Genomic DNA, 20208 nt, shown 5'->3' with positions numbered 1-20208 from the left:
AAAAAAAAAACTTACCCTATCCTTCACCAAAATAATTACTACTAATGTTTTGGCCCCAGGTATCACATAATGTAATTCAGACTGACTTATTACTGCACCAGGAGAAACCTCAAAGAGCAGAGTGAAAAAATATTAATGGGTCACATTTTTTAAATAAATCTTCTGGGTCGTGCTTTGAGGCAGCTGATTGGAACTGTCGGACAGGTGGATGCATGTTAATTGACGACATTTTTAAAAAGTTTCGCCAAAAAAAAAAAAAAAAACTACTGTAGCTTTTTTAACAGTCCTCCATCCTGTCCCGCATCAGGGTTCAGGCTACGCTTGCGAAGACTGCGACAGCTCCTGCGAGGAGTGCCGAGGGCCCGGGCCGTCCAACTGCACCGCGTGTCCCGATCAGGCCATCTTAGAAGCTGGAGGCCGATGTCTGCTTTGTTGCCGCCACGAAGACGACGAGGAGGGGGAGGAGGAGGTGGTCGCGGCACAGCAGCAGGACTGCTGCAACTGCACAGAGACTCGAGGTGATGATCAAACTCATCTGTGTGTGGATCACATCCAGTATTTTGCTGGGAACACAGATGCTGCAACAATTTCTCCTCATTTTCGATTCATCTGTTGGTTACAGAGGACGATTAATCCTTAAATGGGCCATAAAACACCAGAATGAAAAGAAATAAGAAAGATATTCTTGTAATTTCTGTGATTCCAAAGTAATATTTTGTCCGACCATCAGTCTAAAAAGCCCAAAATATTTCAATTATTTTAACAAGATGCGTTTTCTCACATTTGAGAAGCTGCAATAAGTCAATATTTTGTGAAAAGCGGCTTTTTTACACCATTAACTTGCATTTAATTCAACTCACATGCTACTTTCTTTAGCACAGTGGCTCCCAAACTTTTCAGACATTTGACCTCCAGCCATGTACCCCCTACTCTCACGCACTTCAGACTCCTCATCGCTGTCCGTGGCTATGCTAGCAGCTTCGCTAGCCACATCTGCACTGCTTCTAGCATCCCGGTCAAAGTTAGATATGGAAGTTGAGGTGCATCTTCGCTTGTGGGCGGACTGGTGGTAGCAGTTGAGCTCTCTCTGGAAGGGCAATCTATCCGTTTTAGCCGTTTATCCATTTTTTTGCGGTTAGCCGGGCGACCTAGTTGACAGCTCAAATGACAGAAAGTTATCAGAATTGTTGAACGACATTTGCTTGTTTCTGGGGGGTAAATAACTGTAGCGAGTATAGCTATATCATCAGGAGATTTGCACTTGCTCACCAGTCACAGACATTTCAGGGAATCGGCATCTTTCTTATTTGGTGACTAGCGCTAGCTACGTTAGCAGCAAACTGATACATTGCTTCAAAGCCAGTTGTCCTACAATCTAGCTGTTAACATTATCTTTTGATTTTTCATTTAGGTGGAGAATCAGAAAATGAGAAAACAACCCGTTCTCTGTTTTTTCAGTTTCAAAATGTAATCAGGCTGAGTTCAGAATCAACTCTTTTGCGTACCCCTGGGGGTACGCGTACCCCAGATTGGGAATCACTGCTTTAGCATCATAGGTTTATTTTAAAAGCGTGCTCCCCATTCATTGTAGTTATATCATCTTTTTCTTCAAATTAACGCGACTGAACTCCACCATAGTTATTTCACGTATGTGAAAAAATCATGCGTTTGTAATTTTGCCATTCTACAGCCATACGCCTCTGGCCATGGATAAGAGCGATGGAAGATTCAAAAAACGCTTTGCTGCTGCAGTAATAAACAAAAACTGGTGCCACGGTTGTCGAACGCATCCGAAAACGACCCCAAAACTTCAGGCTGACCGACGAACGCTGCAGTTTTATCGTCACTTTTGTTAAAAGCTTTGATTGGAAATGTCTTGCTGTAGAAGAACCTAGGGAGACGTAGTTATCTGGGTTCATACGTACACAAGCATTTACTGTTGACTTTTCAAAGAACTGGGTATCCTCTAATGCATTTATTAATGGTTTGGGCGGATGATTCAATCCAGAGAGTATCATGTTTATCTGAGCAGAAGAAGAGCTTGAAGCTGCTGTTTAGTTTTCAAGGCTTTTTCCACATTATTTTGTAGTTTTGATGGGCTCAGCATCTTTTATTCCAAAAAACTGAAGTTCATGTGTAAAATTGTCCCTACTGATGCTTCCTGACGAGTGCATGTGTTTCTCTCTGCAGGAGAGTGCATCCTCAGCACCAACTTGGCATTTAGGAACGAGGAGGAAGAGGAGGCCAGAGGTAACCTGACTGTCTTTATCATCGCCTGCATCCTGCTGGTGCTGGCGCTGGTGGCCGTCGCCTTCCTCATCAAGCGCTCCCGGTCCAAACGAACGCCCTCGGACCTCCCTCCCCGCGGCTACGAGAAGCTGGGCTCCGGCGGGGGATTCGGAGGCGGCAGCAGACACGGCGGCTACAGCTCCGCTTCCTCTGCGGCCCACGGCGGCCGGGCCAGCTCCTCCGGGGGCCGCTTCCAGGAGGCTCAGCTGGTCGACATGAGCAAGCGCAGCCCGGGGAATAAGGATGACGACGACGACGACGACGATGAAGATGAGGACATTGTTTACATGGGACAGGATGGCACGGTGTACAGGAAGTTCCGCTACGGACAGCTGGGAGAGGACAATGAGGACGAGCTGGAGTACGACGATGAGAGCTACACGTTCCGGTGAATCGCAAAAACTCCTCTACAGAAACATTTGTTCCACTTTCCTCTGGATTCTTCTCTCTCCCCTCCTTTCATTCCTTCCCTCTGTGCCGTTTATCTGACTGCCCTGAGGGACAGACCCATTTATCCTTCAATGAATGAGCTAAACCAAATCAGACATGAGAAGCTATTTATAGAGAGCTGCATCTTACAACTTACTGTTCATTCACAAAATGAAATGTGCTGCAGAAAAAAAATAATCCATGTTTCGCATATTTAAGCTTCATTTTCTAGACTTTGTTTGGAGTTCCCATGTATGTGACATAGTTTTGACTCTTTCATTAATCATCTCTTCTAGTTGTAGTGTTGCATTTTAAAGTTTGGTTTCTTATATTTATTGATTTTAATTTAAAAATGTGTTCTGTTCAAATAAAATCTTGATAAAGATTCATTACAACAAAAGTAATGACCTATCTGACTTCGAGGGGGGCGAAACAATTAAAGTTGAGACACGACTGAAACCACCGCTCAGACTTTACATCCATTTTTATTGAGTTACTAAACAGTGATCCATTTTTTTTTTTTTCCCTTTGCACATCCTCAATACACCATTAAAGGCTCACCGGTACGAGGACCATCAGTTATCTAATGAGGGGACATGCACAAATACACACACACACACATGCGTGCGGACACACACATAGATAAGATGTGCTTTACATAGATCCCGTCATTATTATTTTTTTCATCTGAGGTTTCTTCTTCCTGTATCGACAGAAAGATGCACACGCGGCTACGAATATGCGCCGTCACACTGCACCGACAGCCTCCTCTCATGTTTAATTTAATCTTCTGTGGTTTCAAGTCGACTCTAAAGTGAAAATATCTATGGGTTTATTGTCCAGTTTTAAAAGACAAAGGTTCAGATGGCTTAAATGAAAGTTGGTCATCTATGGCACAAGGCTATTTAGTCCACACCTTGTGCTTTTACTGTAGATTGTTGACAAACAAGTCGCCTCTTCGCCAGAATCGCTGAGACTGTGTAACTGGTAAAGGGTGATATTATTGCTTCTCATGCACACAACACTATAGACTCTACAAATGGATTTGCGCAGTGCACAGTCTGGTGTGTAATTGCATTTTCTGCCCTAAAGTGAACGATGATGCTACTCTGTGGACGCCGCCAAGCATCACGCTCGGCTATAATAGTTCTCTAGATTGAAGGTGTAAAGGTAAAGTAGATGCTACAGCAGCCAGAAAGAATGAGATCTGAGTGGTACTATTGTTGGTTGTTTCATATCCAGTGTCTAATTGACAAACACTGACACACACACACACACACACAGAAAAACACACACACACTACAGCTCCACGAGCCTCTAGTTTCCAGCTGCCGCAGTTCAATACACCGTCTGAACATCGAGGTCCGTTTTAGGATGTTCGGGTTTAAGAGCCGCTGGCACCGGCTGCGTCTGGTCTGCTGCAGAGATGAAGACAGAAAGCAGAGACGTTAAGAAGTGTGTGTTTATGTATAGGTGACAGACTGCTGACACAAGGCCATCTGTCTTCCGTGTGTGAACTTAAAGGACTTACTCTGTTCTGCTTGCTGCCGTTGGCTCAGATCCCTGCAGAAAGCTATTCATTCTTGAATGAAAAGAAAATATCGGAGAGTATGTTAAAGCTGTAATTCACTGGTTAGCAGTGAATTTGAAGACGCGTGCAACTTATGATTCAGATCACAATTAGTCAGCCGGTGATTAGTGCATGCAGCTTCATTTCTACATTTATTATCAGTGTAATAGATCACCATGCTAAAAGGACCGGCTCATTTATTTTACTGTAATGATAAATGAGATGAAAGCGATGCATTTAGCATCTTTAGCAACTTTTTCCCCGTCTCTCTCCCCTGTAATTGCAACCATAGCCAAATCCAATTGGTCTCCATCCAGCAGAGGAGTCGCTGTGATCTAAAAGTGAGCCATCTGATAAATGAGCGCTCCAGCCAAGGATAAAACTGAGGCAGGGGCCGCTGCCTCCACACAGGAAGTAATGAGAGGCAGGAGAATCGATGCTTACTTTGAGTTCTCCGCTGCCTCCTTCAGTTCCTTGTCGAGTCTGTAGGTGAGAGTTCAAAATGACAAGTGGAATATGAAGTCATTTAAAAAGACGACTCGGGCTTGAAAGAGATGGGGGGGGGGGTGTTGTGTTTAGGGGCTTTGAGGGAACTCACTTAATGATGCACTCTGGGATCTGGATGCAGTCCATTGGGATGAATTCCTGCAGCTCGTCCAGGCTGTTCACGTACTTTATCTTACTGCTGAACTTGGCGCTGTACCAAGAGAAACATGTTCACAGTAAAAACTGACAGACACATGTTTACGTAAGTGCACACATGAGGAAAGCATGGTGACAGGAACATTCCTGACATCAGAGGAAAACACTAATAGTAAGTACTTTTCTTTCAAAAGGTGACAACAGAAGACTAACAGCCATGCTAGCTGCCGAGTGCTAACAGTTCAGTGTTAATTAGGTATCATGTCTACCCTTTACAGAACCATAGTTTAGCTTGTTTAAATGATAATATTGGCTCGTTAGCATTGATTGATTCAGAACCACATCTCTAAGGACCATTAAAGTCCAAAATGTCATTGCAGTAGATGAAGTAGCTGAAGTGGGCTGAGCGATAAATGAGGCAAATAAAAGCGGGACAGTTTTTTTTGTTTTTTTTTTTACCTGATGAACGGCTTGGTAATGGCGAGAATGGTCCTGATAAACCATGACGGATGAAGGATAATGAAGGATTTCAAATTCTTCCTGAGCCTGCAGACAACACAATGTTTTCACGCATTAGACAACGTCTTGTCAGCACTGGCGTTCGTTATCACCGTCGTTCTTGAGAGGTGCTTTGACTCATTCAGCCATGCGACGCCGGCGTCAGCTCTCACAAGACCAAAGTAGTATCACACAAGAGATGCAAGTGAACCAGACAGACCTTCTGTCAATCATCTGATAGCACTTCTTCAGCCAGCCGAGGCCGGGCATTCTTCTGTGGGGCGTGGCGCCGTTCAGATATACGATCATATAGTCCTCCGCCACCATCAGCTCCAGTGTGCTGATCACGTAGCTGAAGAAATACACACGCACAGTCATGATTATATCACTTCAGAGTGACGTGCACTCCTTTCCTGGAATAACTGAACTTTCCTAACCTTAAAGGGGAACTACTGTTTTTTACAACCTGGATCTTATTTCTGGCATAAAATACAATCGTTTACTCACCCACATAACTTTTGTGTCATTTGTAGATCCGCGTATCCATATAGTGGGAGTGAATGGGGCACCGAAACGCAGCCTCTAAATAACGCATTATCTGCCGTGAAACTCGTTCATTTCACCAATATTTTGTTATGATACGCTAGTGCTATTGCCCGTGGAGTCTGGAGTTACCCGTTATCATCATCCGGGGTCTGTAGATTGACCTACTAACCTCTGACCTGGATGATGTCATCTCTGAGCGTTGTGCGCACCCACGACGGTCGGCTTGTTTACCTGTAATTTGCTACTACTAGTTTTTTGCAACATGGCTGAATATTTTTCCGATTCTGAGGTTGTGGACGACGACTTTGTTTATGATGGACGTCCTTACCGTTTTGAGCCAGAGTATACGGATGAGGAGCTCGTTGAAAGGAGGATGCGGAGGCAGAGAGAGGAACAGCTGGCCAAAGAACAACAAACCTCTGCACGTCCATGAATAGACAACAGGTAACTCTGGACTCAATAATAACAATAATAGCACTAGCGTAACATAACAAAATATTGGTGAAATAAACGAGTTTCGCGGCAGATAATGCGTTATTTAGAGGCTGCGTTTGGGTGCCCCAGTCACTCCCAGTATATGGATATACGCGGATCTAAATATCGTCTGAACGACACCAAAGTTATATGGGTGAGTAAACGATCATATTTTATGCCAGAAATAAGGTCCAGCTTGTAAAAAACAGTAGTTCCCGTTCAAGGTTAGGAAAGTTCAGTTACTCCAGGAAAGGAGTGCACGTCACTTACAGACAATGTGACTGTCTGCAGAGTACAGCATGACCCCAAACATGATTATGACGTCATTTTTTAATATACTGTACATAATTCTCGTCTTTAACGACCCAAATGTTATAAATTGTATTGTATACTCGCCACAGACCCTTAACATGCCGAAATTCAACAAGATGGTGTCTAGAGCCATTCCTGCGCTGTATTTTTGCGCAGCGGTAGCGGTGTTTTAAGCTAAATGCTATGATTAGTATGCTAACAAGCTCAAAATGACAATGAACAACATGTTGATGATTACCAGGTTTAATATTTAACAAGTTCACCAAGTAGATTCGTCTGTTAATTGAAATTAAAGTCAATCATGAATGTTTTATGCTAATTTCATGCCAATCTCTACAGTGAGAAAGGAATTACTGAAGTTATTAGGAGTGAAGACATTTCAGTCTAGACTATTCAACACCTATTTTAGTAGGATCCGGAAAAAAAATGTACTGCTAGAGATGAGGAATACAGGTAATGGCAAATGCTAACATTTAGCATGTGTATGGATGAACTTGGACGATAATTTTGTCGTTTTTAACAACTAAAAACAAATATGAATTCAAAATAACTGCATTAAAGCGTAGCAACTTCAGGCTTCTTGCAGAAACTAACTTCACAACTTAAGTCTCCGACATCACGTGTCAAAATGGTGAAATACAGAAGCAACTGAATGCCAAAATATATGAGGAAATAGGAGACAAGTCTTACCCAGAATTTGAAAAAACTAGCAGCTTTTTAAAAATTTCACTCCTCTGATGTCAGCTACGAGAAATAGGTATAAATGTTTCTTCATGGAGGAGCTGTTTTGCTTTGAATTTCTTCCTCTTTCCTACTTTGCATCAATCTCTGAAGCTAGATCAGACGTCTACCTTACCAAAATCCAATTCTCTCAATTTGAACCCAACTAAATTGTTATCTCTTCTTCATTTCTCCCCCCCAAGTCCCCGCCTCCTGCTCTCTTTCCTTCTCGGTCGGCAGGGAACTTTGTCACTTCCTCTGGAAATAAAGTTGACAATGTCCTCGGCTAGTTTTCTCAACAACTTCACCGACTTTGGCTCCTCGTGATCAAATGTCATTCTCCAGCTTACACCGCTGATCCACTCTTGTTTCGTGACTATTGTGATCATCTCCCGCTGACAAACGGCATACCGTTCACCGCCCAGCTACGGTTACTCCTCCTCGCAGAGATTCAGACCTCAAGCCATCTGGCATCAGAAAGTGCAGACACTACGGTTTACCTCCTTTCATTTCTATCCAAAACTCTCGGATATGCCAGCTTACTCAATATCTTTCACAGAACAGCCTGTGGGATCCCGACCACACTGTCCAGGCATGAAATGCAACTGTGCCGCCACAACACTGGAGATTTCAGCACAGGAAGTATCAGCAAACAAGCTTCACCATGACTTTATTTCTGCCTCTTTTTTCTGGTGCTTAAATAATGACGTAGCATCCACGATTTCCTAAATACGCTCTGAGAATAACATGGTGTCAGTGGTCTCCCTTTAGTTTTAACCTGATATGGAACTAGACAATAAAATATGCATAACTAGAGCAAAGAGTTTTGCCGAAAAGCTTAAATCGGTATGTTCAATGTTAACATACGGATGTAACCATCTTAGCTTGACATGTTAACACAGATCAGCCACAACATTATGACCGTAGAATTGAATAACATTGACCATCTTGTGACGAGTCAATGTTCTGCTGGGAAACTTTTGGACCTGGCATTCATTCATGTGGATGTTACTTAGACATGTAGCACCCACCTAGACCAGACCAGGCACCCCCACCCCATAGCAATGACACTCCTTGATGGCAGCAGCCATCCCCAGCAGGATGCAGCCTGACACAGACACACACACAAAAATGGTTTAGGAAGAACTAAAAAAAAAACATGAAGAACAGCACAAGGTGTTGACCTGGCCTCCAAATTCACTAGATCCCAAACTGATCAAGTATCTGTGGGATGATCCACAGAGGCCCCTAACCTCAGAAGGCCCGTGTCCATATGCCTGATTGGTGTAACACTAAATGCAAATGTACTGCATAAAAAAAAAGTAATTTAGATTAATTTTAAGCAAATAAGGCTGGGAATGTAAATACTTGCTTTGCATTGCATGTCAGTCGCAGGAATCTCTCCACTTTAAGCTCTGTTGATTGAAGTTTGAAAAACTCTTTTCATTACTTAAGGAATCTGCTAATAATATTTAGGTATTTTTGGTATGTTTCATCTGTACTGTAGGTAACATGAAGCTTCTGTTCTGATCTAAAGAAACTTGTCAATGAAAAAACTGCTTACGTTATGATTACTGTTGGGAGCCACGGTTGTAAATGAATCCACGGTCCCCAGACGATAGAGAAGGAATAAATTTCAACCTTTCATCTACTGAGCAGGCTGCTACAAACGTTCATATGAGGATAAATCCCTCTTACTTTGGTGATCACAAGGATCACGATCACATTTATGGTTTTAAATAAAAATGCATTATTGAAGTCAAATAGTGCCAGTGAAAAACATTCCTCTCAGCTGCTTTGCGTTTAGTACTAATAGGCAAATGTTAGAAGACTAAGACGGGGAACATGTTAAACATTACATCTGCTAAACATCAGCATTGTCAAGCATGAAAGAATGTCGACGTTAGCTAAAAGTGCCGCTTTGTCCAAGCTTATAGCTTTAAAGAAGGATTTAAATAATGTTATTTTTGTTATTTCTGCTGTGAACCAGTGGTGGAAGGGCTGATCATCGTAATCATTTAGGCCAAAAAGCAAATGAACAACATGTCTTTGATAAAAAGGTGAATGAGTAATGTGTAGAAGACCCGTTTAAAAGATAAATGACTGACTAGTTGGAAGTTATTGCAGTTAAATACTTACAGGAAGAGGTTCTCCATTATTTCATGGTAGTCCTCTCGGTCACTGTCGGGCAGGAAACATGCAGCAAACACTATGATGGCATTCCCACCGTTGCCATAGTAGCCTGGATGAAAAACACAAAGTAGTAAGAGTCAACTTGATTTTGCTCTTTTGTGAGTGCGAATGAGATTGCTCTCTTATTTTCTTTTTTTTTGTACCATTTATCTGGAAAACTGTGATTCTTTTGTCTGGCCCTGTTTCCTCTCACTACTCTGCAGATTAATGTAATTTCCTTTTATGCACCAGTCCCATTCATCACCAGATTTGGTGACACTCAGACAGAAGGTCTTTTATCTAAATGACAGAGCTTGTGATATTGACTTTTCGGTGACAGGCGTTCTCTGTGTTCGTTGGGACGGCTGCGTTTCACTTAAGCCGGCGTCGCTGGGCACAGTGGGGAAGGCTCAGCCTGCCGTGGTTAAGGGTCAGATTTCCACTCGTAATGGTACATGGTCAGCGCTCACATGAGCCACGGGCTTATCGGGGTGAGGTTTTAAAATGGCCTTGCAGAGAGGACAGAGAGAGATGGGGCCCCTGCTGTTGATCTCAAGTGTCTGGTCTAACTTTAAAGTGTGCAGATTCCACCTAAAACTTTAATGCAGTAGGCTACGATGAGCATGAAAGACCGCTTTTACGCAAAAAATACATTATTTTTTTGTATTTTAGTTTGTACATATGGCAAAAAATAACTGTTGCAGCCTGAGTGTTTTGATGATGATGGAGGAGGAGAGTGCCCACACTCAAAAATACTCATAATTTTCCTTTGAGTGACCCCTTATGCCATTTAATTGATCATGTTTGCATGCTTGTAGCGGGTTGTTCTGGATCTCATTAGCCACCCTCCATTAAACACACACAGAGTACATTTATTGACAAGAGGCCACGCTGCCAATTTTTCACCCTATTTTTTTGCAAACCCGCAGAGGACGTCTGACAACTGGGCATAAATATGTACGATGCAAACCTCACGTGCTGGTTCCCACTACAGCCTGTATTTCCTCATTTTTGAGGAGTCTTCCGCCAAAGATAAGATGAGGCATTTCAACAAAAAAAATTTTAAAAAAAAGGAGACGTCTTGTTCGATGAGAAGTGGCAGCTCAAAAAACAACGGCTGATTGTGATACAGAAGACCAGAGATACTGGCTATAACATGATGTTCAGGCTTCCTGGTATTACCTGAATAGATTACTGGAAACTGAAAAGATTGCTTTTGCAGAAAAGTTAGTTTTTTCTTTGTCTCAGCAAGAGGATTGTAGGTAGGAGCTGGGATAGGATTGCCCCCTTTCATGTTTCTTTCTTCATTTTGCACTGGCTTTCAAAAGATTCATTCATAATTGACAACAAAAGCAATAGTCCTCCCACAGAGCACTCTGCTGAAGCCAACGTGAGGCTTGATTTGTCCAATTCAGATAGTGAAAGCCTCAAACTAGCCAGGCTGAACAGAAGAAATAATATATGTATTTCCATCTACACTTCAAAGGGCAGTGTCTTTTCCTGCATTTTTTTTCAGACAGTATAGAATATGAGACTTACAGGCAATAAATTATTTAGCAAAATGCAAAAAAAAAAGTAAAAGTAAAAGACAGTAAAAGGAGTTCTTGGGTCTACATTTCAGCATGCACACAGCCTCAGGAGCATTCCTTCAAGAAGAAATTCAGGTTTGCCTACAAGACGAAATCCAGGGCAAATCAGTTCCCTAATTTACTCAGAGTTGCTCGACTGCATTCAGGGCAGAATAATAAGGAAGGTGACTAAGAAGGAAATGTTTCCTTCAGTAAACGCAGCCAGTGTTTAATCCTCACCTCCATGGGAGATGACTCTCATGTAAGGCTCAATGATCTTCATGTTGATGCGGTGCTCCTGCTCCCCAATGACGACCGTCCTCCACAGCTTGCCGTCCTGGCGCTCCTCCTCAGCAGTGTATGTGGGGATCGTATTGTAGGACTCGCTTGTCCCGCTCCTATTGGCTGCACTCGGATCTGATATGAAAAAAAAAAAAAAAAACCTGGTTGTAGGCCTCTTTCACACAAATACCAATAACATTCATGATGCTTTGTTGACGTGTCTCGGCAGCAGGACCCCGAAACTAAAGCAGCTAAATGAAACTCAGTCATTAATCTCGCCCCCACAATCAATACCTGTGCTTTTCCATAGTGATAAATCAAAATGTCTAACCAGGAAAGGACTTCAATTCATGGGAACCTCAGGGATTTGGAGAATTAAACCACAGAACATTTCAGTTTTATATTATACAGACAAACACTCCAGTGCAAAGTTTTTGTTGTTTAAAATTTCATCACAATCACATTTTTTGTGGGCGTCAAACTGACTGACCCACCATCCCAGTCCATTTCATGGTCTGTGTAGTCAAGGTAATCCCCCTCGTCTGGAGTGTCGAGGTCGTCGACGTTGATGTCCAGATCATCTGGCGTCTCCCCCAAGTCGTCCTCGCTCTGGTCCAGTGACAGGCTGATACGAGGGGCAGATAGCTTCTTTCTCTGAGTGCCGCCTCCTTGCAGGGGTAGAGAGGTAGGAGGGACTAGAAAAAAAGAAACAAAAAGAGCATGTGTCACTTTCTTGGATCATGATGGGCCTTTTAGGTGTTTAGAGCGTTGGATTCAGACTTACCTGGTCTGCCTTCGCCCCCGTCAGAGTTCATTTTGCTCTCTGATGGCAGGTCCATACGCAGGAGGACCTGAGAATGGATTATTACACTTATTTAAGGGACACTTCTATTAGAACAACACCTGAAAACTACCCAGAGTGTCTCGTAATCTGCCACATGTGGTGCTTTTATTTTGAAAACCAGTTAATGCTGGTGTCAATAATCCAGCAATCAGTCGTTCTATAAAAGACACAAGCGTGTTTTAGCACATGTATTGACTCAAGTTGTCTATTTGATTTCTATAGTGATCAAGGGTAAAGACAAGAGGAGTAAGAAGGCTAGGGGAAGAAAATGAGAGAAGGGAAATGAAAGAGATTTTAAGGTTAAAGGTCATCTTTCCCTATGAATAATCCTCCCATTCAAAGTGGAGGAGGGGGAGGATGATGAGTGGTGGGTTGGAGAGGAGAAGGAGGAGGAGGGGGGAGCGTGTTACATCATGACAAGCTCGTCCCCCCCTCCTCGCTGCCTTTTCTCTAGTGCTGATTCAAATGCAACGACTGCACGCTCGCCCGAGCACAGATTGGAGCAGGGATGCAAATTCACAGTGAGTCACGTGCGCTCAGTCGCACGAAAAAGAAACATCCTTGTTTATTTTTTGGCGGAGGTTTTCTTTGGAACAGAGTGGAAATGTGATTGCATTAGCAGCTGCAAGAGGAAAAAAAAAACGCTGAATGGCTGACATATTGTACAGTGGAGATGACTATTATGCTGACAGTTCACACACACACAGATAAACACACTGATACAAGATGCTATATTACTGAATAATAATAAAATATATATATCATGTTGTGTGCATCCTTCATGGAGGATGCTGAGCTCAGATCCACAGTGCTGATGACAGCAGCCCCTCCCTCACCCTAGCTTCCTGTCTGCTGGCTGTAAAGAAGGGAGGAAAAAAAAAAAGAACATATCCCTCTTTCTCTTCTTTTTATCTTCACCAAATAAAAGCCATCTACTCACCACTGCTGGGGCTCGGGAATCTCTGTCCTCCTGCGTCTCAGAGCATGGGTGTACTTCCGAGTTCCCTGCCTGTTTCCTGCTCCCAGCCTCTCTCGGTGGAGATGCTCAGCTTACAAACAGCTCACAGCTTCCACCATTTTGTGGTCACATGATCTGGGCCGTTACCAAATAAGGGCGATCACCTGCTCTGACAGCTCTCTGCACAGCAGCTTCCTCGGGCAGTGAAACCGAACGAGCATATAGGCGGGGGCGTTAGTGTGTCATTATCGTCGACTGGAGGGGATAAACCGCATGTACCGCCTGTGTAGGAGTTATTACTACCCATAAGTAGTGTGGGACTGCTATTAATGCCTGATAGTAGATTTGTGAGGCTGACTGTGCAGCTACGTGGTTTTATTAACCCTCAGTGGGGAATAAAGCAATAACACTTAAACGAGTATACTGCCAGCTTCATGCACGGATGATATTAACAAACTTTACCACAAGCTGCAAGAATATAGTGACTGATCCAAAGCAAACACCTGATACCTACCATTCCACTGCTTATAAAACTAGCTCTGTTTCTTTCTGCATTAGCCGTGAACTTTTCAACCCTTAAACAAGCAACCAATAACCACAAAAGCAGCTGATTAAATCAATAGCACCTCCACAGTGTCTCCCTCCATGGGGAAACGGGCATTGTTCTGTTTGCAGGTCTAACCTCGCTGAATGCCTCCTTTCACTTTCCAGTGTTCGGCCCCAAGACAGGAAGACGGAGCCTGTCAGACCTTTAGGCATTCACCATTGTTTGGTACAAAGGTTGCTACCGCGGTGTGACCACACCTGAAGGCGTCTAAAAACAGGCTTGGATTAATCAGTGCTGCACAGAATCACGACATGGATGAAGAATTTCTGAACATAATCCTTAGTCATTTTTTTTTTTAATGTCAAAATAAAGTTCTGAGTAAAGTAACAGCAGAGTTCAAGTTGTTGAAACACACGTCATATGTGGGTTTTATAGTACAAAGTTATTACAAATTCAAAGGGGAGGATAATAAAATAATAATAATATTAATTCACAGGCTACACGCTTGTTCCAGACATTAAAAAACATTAACGTTACACCAGTAAAAACAAACTAAGGCACTGCAGCTCTCTGTAGGCTATCCTTTTACTTCCTCCTCTCAGAGCTGTAAGGCAGGGTGGGTGGCATTCTTCCTAGATAAGACTTTGTTAAACCAGCCTGATACCATTAGCCGATTCTCTGTCAAACAGTAATGTAGTAAAAAGCACACATCTGTAACGGGTTTTTAAAACCATTAACCGACTCTCCAGGTGTCCATCTCTCTCCTATAGCCATAGGAAATATACTTATTGACCATCTATGATAAACTGATGTTGCAAAATATACGGCACCTACTGTCAGGTACAGCACTGAGATAAACCGGTCTTACCTGACGCTGCTGCCTGATTGTCTGATAGTTTTGAACAAGCTGGCAGCACATAACAGATGAAAAGGTCCACGAAAAGTGTTACGGCGTGAGATTGTGATCAGCGCGATTGTCCTACAACCCTCCATTATTCGAGGTTGAACTTATCAAGGTTGTCCCTGAAGAGCGTGTCTTTCACCGCTTTGAAGACGATGCGGATGTTTTCCGTGTCCGTGGCGCAGGTGTAGTGAGTGTAGAGGGGCTTATGGCGGTTGACGTGGTGGTCCACGTACATTTTCATGATGAACTTTTTTGCCGATTCCGCGTCGCCCTGAGGCCCTGCGGGGGATTCAAGCGGTCACAATCAGCGGGAATCTTTGTATTGTGAGGCAATAAGATCACTTACGCAATTACAACTCACAATATTACAAACACAATAGCCTATTGTGAGGTGTTAGCAGGAAGCAGTTTCATTGAGGGATACCGATACTATTATCAATGTACTACTATCGGCATATGTAGTAGGACTCATATTCAACAGCTTGGATCCCATCCAGTACCACAATGTAGTAACATCCATGTACTCATAGAACCTGGGGCTACAATAAGTAAGCAACATTAGCCGCACACGTAGGGGATGGCAGTATGTAGCAGTAATGCCAAAAGAAGAAGTACTTAGGTGGCTGAAGGCAGAGTAGCTGGGCCTTTGGGCTAAGAGTGTTGCAGCATGTTGGGTAGAAAAGAATCAAGACATTTTAAACATTCCACCTCAAGGGATTAGACACAGGAAGCGACTAGATGTGGCGACAGGAGACCAAGGAATTTTAATGAAATTCGGCAAGTTGTAGACAGAAGAAAAACCTTGGAAAAACCTTCATGGTAATTTCTTGTCAAATAGAGAGCGGTGATTGGAAAAAAGAGCTAGCTTCGTCCACCAGTATTCTTATGTTCTGTTCGTTTTACTCTAAAACACTGTGGGATAGGAAATGTATAAAGCGATCACCTAGGCAACCAGATCCTGGAAAGTCCACTATCTACAAAGTGCTGGGTTTCTTCAGTTACGTCCTGGATTAATCAGCTATAAATGCTGTTCGAAAACACACAGATCAGAAAAGAAAAGAAGCAGCATGCTCTACCTTTAAAGTCCGGGAAGTAGGTTGCCAAATGAGACTCTTTGATTTTCTCTTCTAGCAGATCTGTTTTGTTCAGAAAGAGGATGGTGGAGGACTCTTGAAACCAGTCGTACGAGAGGATTGTCTTGAACAAGGCGAGGCTCTCGCTCAGTCGATTCTGGCGGAGGAGACGAGGACAGTGTTAGACAAAAGGCTGAATACGAAATATTCTTTCAGCTCGATACCAAATGGATTACTCGTAGTAACTGTACTCCTTTTTGAACGTACATCATTCTCACTCTCGTAGAGGACCTGGTCATACTCGCTGAGGGCAGCTAGGAATATGATGGAGGTGACGTTCTCAAAACAGTGGATCCATTTCTTCCTTTCTGAACGCTGGCCACCCACATCCACCATCCTACAGACACATGATTAAAACATAAAATGTCCCTAAATGACTTTAATTCACATTCATATCACTCCAGTGTCTAAGATAAATGCAAAGCAGAAACTTTAGCTTAGCAGAAACACTGAAATCAGGGGAAACGGCTAGCCTGGCAATGAGAACATCTAATTTTTAACACAGACGCATTACAAGTAAACGACTTTATCTTAATCTTAATAGCCAGCCCGTTTTTACTATTTGCGCTGATCTGGTAAATAACAGTAATACTGTACCTGAAGATGGCTTTTGAAAAGTCAAAGGGGTATTCTATGATGCCTGTGGTGGGAACCCTGACCCTCAAGATGTCCTGCAAGGTGGGGATGTAACCTGGGCTTGCGATTCTGTCCATGTCAGTCAGGTAGCTGAAAAGATAAAAATGCATTGCCAATTTAAATTCTACAAGCATAAATCCACACTCCATCCAAAATAATGCACTGCAAAAAGCTTTGGTTTATGTGAATTATGCGACACGACTTACTATTTGGCAGAGTCTGACAGCTGGAACTCCCTCCTGCGGTCATAGCACTTTTGAACACCGTGGTCATTCCACACTCTCTTAATGGCATCCGCCTGCCAGGGCTCCAGAGTAGACACCTGGGTTGAATCCACCTCGCTCAGTTTCTCTGCACGGGTCTGACACAAACAAAGCGTTTAAACATGCTGTGGGGGGAAAAAAAACAGTAGGCTACGCATGCAACACTATACTTTTTCCTTCTACGGACATCCATTTACAGAGAATCCTGTGTACTGGATCAGTTGCAATTATGTACAGTCAGTGATTTAAGGATCTTCTGTTAAACAATAACTGGGTGGATTGGCATGCGATTTGATACGTAAAATAATTTATCTGGGACTTAAACTACCACTACTAGCGTCATTACCACATTTCATTATTCTCCAGTTCTTTTGTAAGAAAGATGACTTCCACATTTAAAATCCTTTAGTAGTTTATGCTGCTATAGGCCTAGATTGTTGGGGGACCTATCAGGTTCAGTCTGAAGTCTTTTCCTTCCCATCCCGATTCGACACCATATAAATAAAACTTAACTGAACTGCATGTTAAACTGCGAGCTAACAAGCTAATTAAAATGTGACATAACATACTAATAACCTTCCTAAGCACGTTAGCATGCTAATGTTAGCATTTAGCTCAAGGTTTTGTACTTGGGAACGCAGAGCTGCTAGCATGACTGCAGACTCTTGTTACGAGTTTTCATAACCTTCACAAACGCATATAACATAAAACATGCTCCTGATGCTTTATATATTATTTGATAATGTGTCTAAGGCTTCTCACAATGTTACTGTCGTCAATGTAGTCGATCTTTAGAGTCTTCATGGCTTGGATCAGAGCCTGGATGGCTGTGATGATGTTCTGAAACACCAGCCGAGTGAAGCCTCTCTTGTCAGATTCACTGTATCCGGCGCCATGGATGATCCTCATCTGTTTGATGAAAGTGCTCTTCCCACTTTCACCAGTCCCTGGGCAAATGAGATGAATGAGACCGTAGGATGAAAAATAGAATAAGATCAAAGCAATGCCAGAAATAGGACATCTGTGACACGCACTAAAAAAAAAAATAAAAAATCATCTAAACATCAATCAGCTGCCGCTAAACAGGATTTTGGCAACAAAAAAGAGGCTGCATTCTTCAGAGTGCAAGATTTTAATTCAGAAGTTAGGATTTGTGGCTTATAATAGTTGATCCTCCTGTGTGGGTGTATACATCCTTGGTTTCAGGTGCATGCAAGCTGCCAAACACTCATTTGTTTCACCCCATTATTAATGCTCTTACACAGATTTTGAATAGCATATACAGGTTCAAGAAAACAAAAAGCCTGAAAACAGATGGAAGGAAATCAAAAAGGCTACATAAAGAACATGAATTAAAGATGTGCTGCATACTATTTTGGACCGCTTAAGGTTTGTGTTGGATTCCTGCGGCTTTGTGCGTCTGTCAATAGCCATGTGTCCTTGAACGCCACGGTGAGCCACTTCCTGCCCCGCGGTTGTAAAATTATCTCGATAAGAGTCAGTTAAGCACCTAAAATGCCTAAATATATTAACGATTACACTGACCTTTACAGGAGGATATTGTTCTCCAAACAACTCAAGCTGAAGTTTAAAGTAAGCCTGACCTTTAAACAGAGTCTCCAACAAGACCAACAATCAAGCTTTCATAAGGGTTGTTTTGATAGTTCAGGAAAAAAAAATAAAAAATCCGGCTTCGTCTTATTTCATGAAGAGTTTTCTCATCATTTTCCCCCGTATGAAATTTTCTTTTATGAGCTGCACACTACACTTTCAACTAGCATGATGATATTTGCATGTCCATGTTAGAGTACAGAGAAAAACACAAAACAAACAAACAAAAACCCCAGTCAAATCCTGAGTTTTAATACAATTAGAATTATTGTTTCTAAAAAGAGCTCGTTTCATGCGAATGAGGAACAAAAACTGTCTGTGGTTATCAAGTTCACTTATCACGGCTTCAACTATTTGAAGAATGCAAAGAGTAATGTGTAACTACAGGAACACATACCAAAGCCTTGGTATCTATCGATCCAGATAGTTTTGCCGTTTCCTGGGGTTATCAGGTTTACCTGGTGTATCAGAGTTCATCGATTTAGGACGGTAAAAACTGCACCATAAACTTCCACTGCGCTCAGAAATTAAGAAATCTACCAAACCTTAATGATGACATGTTATTATTGAGAACTACATCCTGTTGTGGTTGTTAGAGAGAGATGTTTTGGTAATGGGATATATATATATACACGCGAGGAAACTGGATATAGACTCTGCTGTTCCCATCAGAATGAAGTTAACGTGGAAGTTAGAGATCAGTTTAGTGTCATTGTGTAAAATCTGAATTTTACAGGATTTTTTTTTTTTATATATATATATAAATATAAGTGGGTTTCCATAGAAAAATATGTTTTTAATGACATCTGTATACTAAATGAGCATAACGTTAAACAATAGTCACATTACTTAAGTAAAATTACAACTTTCAAGCAGTCAAACTAAATCAAATACCAAATAATTTAAGTTGCTATTATTTTTTTTTAATCATGGCTCATACATTAGCTTATTAAATTTAGCATGCTAGACTTTAGCCTATTAGCCATTTACTGTATATGCTATTAGCTGCTAATAGCATATACATATACAGTCTATGGTCCACAGTGAACATGCTAATAATTAGCATAGACTGTAAAGAGCTGTGGAAATGTTAGCATGCTAATGCTAAAGCTAGCACGTAGCACTGAACTCAACTTACCCGTAATTAAAAAAAAAAAAAAAAGTAAAGTATTCTTGCGTTAATATTCAAAATGTCATAATTTTTCTGTTTTTATTTATTTATTTATTTTATTTTAAAGTTTAAGTTGGAGGAAGTTCTTCTTGAAAACGGTTGTTTTAATTTAACAGTGTTTACAGCGTTGTAAACGGTAACCGTTTAACAGTGGCAGTTAGCCACTAAACAACATTTAAGATGCAAATTTTAGCCGTTTTGCTTAAATGTGTGTGTGTGTGTTTTTAAACAGATGCCAGATTTTTTATTCTCTCAGAAGGCACAGACATGTTGGTTAATCATTTCCAATCATTTCCACTGAGTGAACATGTAGAGGTTAATTGCTAAGCTCTCACCTAGAAGCAGCAGCTTGAACTCTCGATGAGAATCCCTCTTGTCGCGGCGGAGTTGTCTCTCTATTTCTCGGTGAATCCTCAGTCTCTCCAAGTCGTCCCCAGACAGGCAGCACTCGTCCATTATTGTCAGAGTTCACCGGCTGCCGTTCGTTAAACTACTCCGCAGCTGTTAGTCAAATGAATGGATGTTGATTTTTGTCAAACCTGCCAGGGGAAACTTCTGTCCCGGAACAGGTGGATTGGCGACTTTGTGCATTCATTCTTCCTCATGCAGGATCCAGTTCAGGTGCATTTCACATTCCTG

The 20208-nt window shown here is 42.1% G+C and overlaps 3 protein-coding genes across 4 annotated transcripts in view; 1 reads left to right on the top strand and 2 right to left on the bottom strand.

Moving 5' to 3' along the window:
* The window catches only part of LOC311507700 (proprotein convertase subtilisin/kexin type 5-like), a 30966-nt gene extending 28275 nt beyond the window's left edge, over window positions 1–2691 (top strand). The window contains 2 exon segments of the mRNA XM_084572148.1: window positions 308–518; window positions 2191–2691. Of these exon segments, the coding sequence (XP_084428274.1) occupies window positions 308–518; window positions 2191–2681 (702 nt within the window). The 3' untranslated portion in view covers window positions 2682–2691.
* Window positions 2692–4037: 1346 nt separating this feature from the next.
* prune2 (prune homolog 2 with BCH domain) lies at window positions 4038–13414 on the bottom strand. Of its 2 annotated transcripts, XM_084572149.1 has the most exons (11): window positions 13287–13414; window positions 12287–12353; window positions 11997–12197; window positions 11461–11637; window positions 9620–9722; window positions 5649–5780; window positions 5390–5476; window positions 4887–4985; window positions 4733–4771; window positions 4250–4300; window positions 4038–4136 (listed from the first exon to the last, which is right to left on the bottom strand). In XM_084572149.1, the coding sequence occupies exons 2-11, from the start codon at window positions 12339–12341 to the stop codon at window positions 4103–4105; spliced, it is 978 nt and encodes a 325-aa protein (XP_084428275.1). In that variant the 5' UTR covers window positions 12342–12353; window positions 13287–13414; the 3' UTR covers window positions 4038–4102. The 2 variants fall into 2 exon arrangements, with proteins under 2 accessions (XP_084428275.1, XP_084428276.1); XM_084572150.1 differs by lacking the exon at window positions 13287–13414 and having other exon boundaries at window positions 12287–12602.
* Window positions 13415–14189: 775 nt separating this feature from the next.
* LOC311508234 (guanine nucleotide-binding protein subunit alpha-11-like) lies at window positions 14190–20208 on the bottom strand. The gene is made up of 7 exons (XM_084572931.1): window positions 19905–20208; window positions 17550–17734; window positions 16731–16885; window positions 16486–16614; window positions 16096–16225; window positions 15832–15985; window positions 14190–15034 (listed from the first exon to the last, which is right to left on the bottom strand). The coding sequence occupies exons 1-7, from the start codon at window positions 20023–20025 to the stop codon at window positions 14844–14846; spliced, it is 1065 nt and encodes a 354-aa protein (XP_084429057.1). The 5' UTR covers window positions 20026–20208; the 3' UTR covers window positions 14190–14843.

Source organism: Chelon labrosus, assembly GCF_963514085.1.
Source record: "Chelon labrosus genome assembly, chromosome: 22".
NCBI lineage: Eukaryota > Metazoa > Chordata > Actinopteri > Mugiliformes > Mugilidae > Chelon > Chelon labrosus.
Note: the sequence above shows the minus strand (reverse complement) of the source record. Positions and strands in the feature narration are given on the sequence as shown.